We start from the raw sequence: 7,980 nt of genomic DNA on the forward strand, positions 1-7,980 counted from the left end.
GTAGTGGCGATGGTTGCATGACTTTTAGAAAACACTAAAATCGACTGGGCTGTACTCTTTCAAATGGTGCATGGTATGATATGTAAATAATATCTCGATTTTAAAAGCGATGTCGTCTTTTAGGAAAAGTTCGTTTTGAGACATACTTAATATTGTCAAATTTGGAGTTTCTTCGAGAATGATGAAGGCCGACTCATTAAAAGCCCAGCTGCTGGTAGTAGTAGCTTCTCCTGTCTCTGTTTGAGAATCTGTTCAGGTGGTGTTTAGTCACCTAATCTTTGCCTACCTCTACCTGGAAACGTGTGGGCAGTGTGACAGTGTAAGACCTCAGCTCTGGCAGCAAGCCGGGTGCGAAGGGGACACCTGGCTCTGCCGTTAACTTCCTGTGTGAGCGTGAACAAGTTGCTTAGCTTCTGTGAGCCTGAGTTTTCTCCTGTTCAGATAAGGGATGATTAAATGTCCCCGATAAACTTACTGTGAAGGTTAAATTCTCAGTCAAATGGCTTGGCGCACTTGGGTTTCAAGACATTAATCTTTGCCTTTTAATATTCTAATCTGCTACTTGTCACGTTTCCTTTAGAGGCAAACTGATCTTGCTTGGAAATGTGCCAGAATAACAACAACAACAAAAAATCTCTCTCTGACTCCTTTTGTAGTATAAAATATTTGGGGACAGGAGGTCAGTGAACATTTGCGTTTTTTGCTGTTTACTCTTTCTGAATAGGGTGTTTTTCTTCTCCGTGCTGAGGTCGAGCTTTTAATTGGCAGTGTTTGCCAAGGTGATATCCCTGGGCGTGTGCAGCAACTTAATCCTCAGAAGAAAGAAATGCCATAGTCTTGTGCCCCGTGTTGACCGCAAACTTGTTTCCTCGGCGCTAGGAGTGCTGCTTTCGTTGTCCAGTTCTCTTAGGAAGGGAAATAAACCTATTTGTGATCGAAGGATATAACTATGGACACATTTGTTTCTCTTCACGCTTCTGGTATGTTCGCTTTTATTCAGATTCCACTTCAGAATACTCTTCTTGTTTCTGGTGAGAATTTGGGAACTTTAAGATAGTTAGAATTTAAAGGGACACTAAAGACTGTCGAGCTTAATGTAGCTTTCGTACGTATGTATGTTTGTTTGTTTAGTATGTGAAGTCCAGGGAGAAGTGATTTCCCTAGTCACCTTGCAGAACTGGAACCAGAAGACCAGAAAACTGGGATGGGGGAAAGGGAGGAATACCCGCTGCCTGCCGTGTGTTGGCACTCTCTCTACCTTTCATTTCCCTTCTCATTTAGTCCTTAGAGCGACACTCTCAGGTATATCGTCATGCTTATTTGACAAGTCAGGCAGCTGCAGCTCAAAGGGATCGTCACTAAACCGAAAGTCATGCAGCAAGAAGATGATTGGCTGAGGCTGCAGATCCAAGTTCTGTCTCTGAAGTTCGTGCTCCTTCCAAACCCGAATCCTCCACGTCTATCACCCCATGTAATGTACTTTCTAACATAGCACATGTCTTCTGCAGTCCCACAAAAGATCTTCAGGAACTTGAGGGGAAATAAAACTAGAACGCAGGGATATGGGTTCAGGCTTAATATTAGATGCATAGATCAATGGAACAGAATCGACAGCTCCGAAGTAAACCCGTACATGTACAGTCAACTAATATTTCACAAGGGAGCCAAGAATACTCAATGGCATAATGGCACAGCGGAAAAACCTCTTGACGTGGGTCTTGGTGGTGATGTTTTGGATATGACGCCTTAAGCACAAGTATCAACAACAGAATCCACAAGTGGGACCTACATCAAACTAAAAAGCTTCTGCACAGCAGAAGAAATAATCGACAATGAGAGAAAATATGTGCAAATCATGTATATAAGGGGTTAATATCCAAAATATGTAAAGAACTCATTCAACTCAATAGCTAATAATAATGATAATAATCCAATTAAAAAATGGGCAAAGGACTCAAATAGACATTTTTCCCAAAGAAGATATTGAAATAGCCAACAGGTACATGAAAAGGTGCTCAGCATCACTGGTCATCTGGGACACACAAATCCAAACCGTGATGAGATATCATGTCACGCCTGTCAGAATGGCTATAGCAAAAGGACACGAGATAAGGGCTGGTCGAGAATGGGGAGAAAAGGCAACCCTTGTGCGCTGCTGGTGGGCGTGTAAATTGGTGCAGCTGCTATGGAAAAGAGTATGGAGTTTCCGCAAAAAATTAAAAAGTAGAACTACTTATAATGCAGCGATTCCACTTTGGGGTATTTATGTGAAGGAAATGAAATTACAATGCTGAAGAGAGATCTGCATCCCATGTTCATGGCGGCTTTATCTGTAATATTCAGGACATGGAAATGACCTAAGTGTCCATTAACAGATTATATGTGTATCTATCATATTCTCCATGTATGTGCATATGTATACATATATATATATATATGTATACATTTATATATATGTATATATCTGCTAGAATACTATTCAGCCATAAAAGAGAAGGAAGCTGCCATTTTTGGCAACATGGATCGACTTGCAGGGCATTATGCTAAGTGAAATGAATAAGACAGAGAAATACAAATACTGTATGGTCTCACTTATATGTGGAATCTAAACAAACCAAAGTCAAAAAAAAAGTCAGATTTGTGGTTGCCAGAGCTGGGGGTAGGGGGTGGAGCAGTTGGGTGAAGCGGGTCAAAGGTGCAAACTTCTGGTTATAAATAAGTCCTGGAGATGTCATGTGCAGCGTGGTGACTGTAGTTAACGCTGCTCTGTGGGATATTTGAAAGCCATTAAGAGAGTAGATTCTAAAAGTCCTCATCGCAAGGGGAAAAAAGCACGCGAAGTGATGGATGCTAACTCAACTTATCTTGGTAAGCGTTCCGCAGTATACGTAAGTCAAGTCATCATGCTGTAGACTAAACTTACACAATATTGCGCATCAATTATGTCAGTAAAACTGGAGGAAGAATACCTCTTGGGTGGTGGGATTGGCAAAAAGAAAAAGGAGAAAAGAGACATTCTACGGGGCGCTGTACGCATTCTCCTGTTGGCCTGAGACCTGGCGCCTTGGTCCTGTGGCCACGCAGGCTTGGGGCACTGGTTCTACCTCCTGTCGCACAGATCTCTGCCTGCTCGCCTATCAAGTACCGTAATTAATTTGGTTTATTTTTCATTTTATCCTTCCAGCTGAATCCTTCAAGGAATTTGCTGAATTGCTCAACGAAGTGGAAAATGAGAGGATGATGATGGTAGGTTACCAACACTGGGCCTGGGGCCGAGATTGTCGCTGATGTTGGGGATCTTTCCTGTCTTCATTGGTTACACGGATGCTCTGTTGTTTTGGTTTTTGCCTCGTAGCTGCCTGATTCTGTAAAGACAGGAAATAGATTCTCTCAAGCTCCCACTCCAGGAGTTTAGCATCTGGTCGAGAGAAATTAGTGCGGAAACCCTGTTCCTTCAATTTCATTGAGAAAGGATTTCAGAGAGTGTTTGATTGGGCTGCTGAATATTTCAACCAAAATTATGGTTTTCAGTGGTCTTAAGGACATTATCCATTTATTTCTCTGCTTCCAGAAAATAATAATTACTGTTTTATTTAAATCTATGTGAAAACTTTTTACCTTACATTTTCCGTGCATTTTTGAAAATTAATAGACTTTCATAGTTACGGAAAAATTTGAGTGAAAAGGACAGAGAGATTTCGTTTACTTCCTTTCTCTTCCTGCCCCTTTCCACACACAGTTTCCTTTATTTCTAACATCTTGCAAGTGAGGTGCATTTGTTCCAATTAATGAGCCAATACTGACACAGTGTTATTAACTAAAGTCCATAGTTTTCGTTACAGTCCACTGTTTGTGTTGAACATTCTGTAGGTTTTGACAAATTTGTAATGGCATGTATTCACCAAGAAAGTATCATCATACAGAATATTTTCACAGCCCTAAAAATCCCCAGTTCTCAAACTATTCACCCCTTCTCCCCTCCCCTTTGTATGAACCCCTGACAAACACTTGTCTTTCCTTTTACCGTTTTGCCTTTTCTAGCGTGTCATATCGTTGGAGTCGTATGGTATGTAGCCTTTTCAAGTTGGCTTCTTTTGCTTAGCAATATAGATTTAAAGATTCTCCAAGTCTTTTCATGGCTTCATAGCTTATATCTTTTTATCCTTGAGATACATGTCTTCCATTATATCGATGTACTCTGGTTTGTTTATCCATTCACCCACGAAGGACATTTTGGTTGCTTCCAATTTGGGGAATTATGAATAAAGCTGCTATAAACATGTGTGCAGATTTTCGTGTGGCTATAAATTTTCAACTAATTCTAGAGAGTGCAGTTGCAGGATTATGTGGTAAGAGTGTATCTAGTTTCGTAAGAAACTGCCAAACTGTCTTCCGAAATGACTGTGCCATTTTCCATTTCCATCAGTAATGAAAGTTCTTGTTGCTCCACATCCTTGCCAGCATTTGATGCTGTCAGCTTGGGATTTTACCCATCTTAATAGGTGTTTAGTGGTATCTCATTGCTGTTGTAATTTGCATTTCCCTGATAACATATGATGTTGAGCAGACGTTCGTATGCTTCTTTGCTATCTGTCGATCATCTTTGGTGAGGTGTCTGTTCAGGTCGTTCGCCCATTTTTTCCTCGGGTTGTTGGAACCTCGTAGAGGACAACAAACAGGCGTACCTTGCCTTCTCTCATGAGATGACTTCCTCCTGGCAGCTCAGGTTTGTTATGCCCATTTATTCCATTAGCAAGAGTTCTTTAATCTGTAATCACTCTTCCTTTTTAGCAGTGCAGTGCTGACTTCTCGGAATACTGTTCTCATTTCATCTAGGCTCCCAGAGAAAGTAACACTGATGTTGGCTTGGAGGCAGGGGAACTGGAGACCTAGGCTCTAATCATGGCAGTGCCGCTAACTTCCTTGTTGACTTAAGACAAGTCGCATACTTCTCTGAGTCTGGTGAGACTTTTTATATGTAAAATGAGGAAAATAATCCCCACCTCCCAACGTTGTTATAAATACCCCACGTGATATAATGAATACTGTAGTGTTTGATTAATAGCAAAAACCACCGATTCTGTGTGTTGTTTCTAGTTCCCCTTCGTTGCCCCCAAGATCCTGCTTGTGGACATTTCACTTGGGAATTTTCTTAGTTCAAGAGATTTGCTTCTGAGGACACGAGAGAGACCAATATGAGTAGTTTCCACAGAGCCTGGTAGATGGCCCACCGGCTAATCCTCACTCTACTAAGCATTTTCTTCTGCCCGAAGAGTTCGTGGACTGCTGCCAGCGTTGATCTCAAAGGCATTCACCCCCATTTCATTCAGCCCCATTGGAAAGCTCGGCCGTACTCCCTTCAGCCCTAGTTGTTTCTTGATCTCTTTTATTTATCCAATTACAAAGCGCTAAAATATTGAAGTAGGATTCATCTTTTGAGATGTTGTTTTTCTCACCCTTCTTGCTGGCTCTTGTCCACAGGGCTGACTCATTTTCTTCTGTCTTTAATTATGTCATGCCCTTTTGTCCCCTCAGCTCTCCAATCGTGTATTGAGTCTTGGCTTCCTATTTCTCATTTAATTCCGGGGGTGCTGTGAAGGTTCGGCTCAGTGAGGGCCTTTCACTTCGTGCCAAGAATTCATTGCTTCATTGCACCTCTCCCATTTCCTGGAACCGAGGTAAAAGGACTCCCACACCCCAACATGGATAACGTGGGAGATGTTATCCAAAAAAAAAAAATCAGCTTTTTGTCCCTTCTATAAGAAGAGGCCAAAAGAAGCTTCAGAAGAACAGGAAGGAAGTTCCCAGCTGTGGTGTGTGAGGACGGCAAATGTCTAGTCATTTTCATAAGTGCATTAAAATTGTGGAAGGAGGACATGGTTCCATAGTGTAGCGGTGAGCATGTCTGCCTTACACGCAGGAGGTCCTGGGTTTGTGCCCCAGTGGAGCCACGGTCCGTGGTCTATGTATGGCCATGCCACCCTGAACAAGCCCGATGTCTGATCTGGGAAGCTAAGCAGGGTTGGGCCTGGTTAGTACTTGGATGAGAGACCACCTAGGAACACCAGGTGCTGTAGGCATAAATAATAATAAATAATAAAAAAAATCGTGGAAGGAAGTATGGATAGGAGGAACGAAGAGAAGCATCCCAGCTGTGATTTCTTGAGCACGACCCTTAGGGATATTGTTGTGCCTCAGAAGGTGACCTTTAAAAGTCTGAATGACAGACTTCCTGTTTGACTAAAGATGGGAGGCTTGCCCAGGTGCCTCTATGACTTTGAAGGGGACTCTATAGGCTAAGTTCGAGGTCCGTCTTTGAGGACGGCCAAGAATAACCGAAAGAGGCCCATAATATTTGAACCGCTGGACCCTCGATGTCTTTTTTGGTAAACGGTTAACCTTCCTTAGCAATTTTGCACTACTGGGTTGAATGCCATCTCATTCTCGCTAAATGCCCTATGTGCTGTCAATTTGGGCTTCAGTCAGTGGAAACCTGATTAGGTAAACTCACTACTGTGTTGAGAATGGCATGTATCACCCTGGGGTTCCTACCCCGAAATAACAGGGGCGTTTCTCTTTGAGAGCTCACAAAATGGATGTGGCGATCAGAAAGGGGTGTAAAGGTCAAGTTTACCTAGGTAGAGGGCTTTTACGAATAGTGGTAGACTTCTTTTTTAATTCATTTAGTTCCAATTAACACTTGACACAGAATAAGTAGTTGCTAGATTTCTAAGGTGTTTAAGGGGAAAACGGAATGAAGAAATCAAGCCAAGCTTCAGTGTGACCGTTTCCTACATTTCTCGCTCTCTGTCCTGGCAGAAAGAAGTATCATAACCCGTAAGTGTCAAAGGGAGGAAAAGGCGACTAGGAGCCATGTTGCCGGTGTGAGTAAGGGAAGACTGTGGACTCCGATCTCAGCCAGTCACACACTCCTTTCCTAGACTGAGACAGCGCCAAACGCCTAAAAAGCAGTGGCCTTACAGATCCCATGTGACAAGTTGCTCGCACACCTGCTTATGCAAGAAAACTCCTCTTGGAACATAAGAACCTGGCAACTGTGCCTGCAGACGCGTGTGCAAGGGCTCAGCTGAATATCTACACAGAGGCTTGACACATACTACTACTGTCTTTAGAAGTGGCAAGTCACATAGTATTGGTTCAAAGCAGAAACAAACCCACTCATATTCGAGGGAGAGGGGACAGAGACCTCACCTCTCATCGGGAGGAGTGTCACAGAATTTGTGGCCATGACTTAAAACCTCCCAAAAGCAGAAAAATGACTCCTCGTACTGGGTCAACGACACCGGTGGCGTAGCTTGTTTCCAGGTGGACGCAAAGTTGACAGCACGTAATTCGCAGTCCACGGACGTGTAGAGTCACATGTGTCTGTATTTTTGACACCAGGGAAGCTAGTTGAGCTTTGATTGGATGAGAGTTTGCCCATTTACTTGAGCCTTGGGTCATACCTGGATTCAAAACAGAAGACCCAAAGTGCCTGCAGGACCTGGATAAAATATGTCCTAACGCCCCACTTTGCATGCTTTGTGGTGGTTGTTTGTTTGTTTGTTTATTTTTTAGGCGAAGCAATCCTTGGTTGACCTCACAGATTGCAAGGACCTTGTCAGCTTACAATCCTTTATTTTTTTATTTATTTTTATTTTTTACGCCTACAGCACCTGGTCTTCCTAGGTGGTCTCCCATCCAAGAACTAACCAAGCCCGACCCTGCTTAGCTTCTGAGATCAGACAGGATTGGGCTTGTTCGGGTGGCATGGCCGTAGACTGTGGCGGGAGTTTAAATATTGCTTTTTAGTTTGGAGCATTCAGGACTGGTCAGACTCACTTTCTGCTATCTTCCATTTTTTGTCAGGAAGATCTATCTTGACTTAACTGATACTTTATGTCTCATCTGACGAGGAAGCCAATCCCTCATTTCCTGGTCTTGTAATAGATCGAGATGAATGCAGTGAGCCCCGAAATC

General features: G+C 42.8%; 1 protein-coding gene and 1 pseudogene across 1 annotated transcript in view; one reads left to right on the top strand and one right to left on the bottom strand.

Moving 5' to 3' along the window:
- The window catches only part of OPHN1 (oligophrenin 1), a 273,349-nt gene that overhangs the window by 115,947 nt on the left and 149,422 nt on the right, over positions 1–7,980 (top strand). The window contains 1 exon segment of the mRNA XM_023537451.1: positions 3,185–3,246. Coding sequence (XP_023393219.1) covers positions 3,185–3,246 — 62 coding nt within the window.
- LOC111746502 lies at positions 7,665–7,782 on the bottom strand (annotated as a pseudogene).

The sequence above is a fragment of the Pteropus vampyrus genome, unplaced genomic scaffold (genome assembly GCF_000151845.1).
Source record: "Pteropus vampyrus isolate Shadow unplaced genomic scaffold, Pvam_2.0 Scaffold191, whole genome shotgun sequence".
Classification (NCBI taxonomy): domain Eukaryota; kingdom Metazoa; phylum Chordata; class Mammalia; order Chiroptera; family Pteropodidae; genus Pteropus; species Pteropus vampyrus.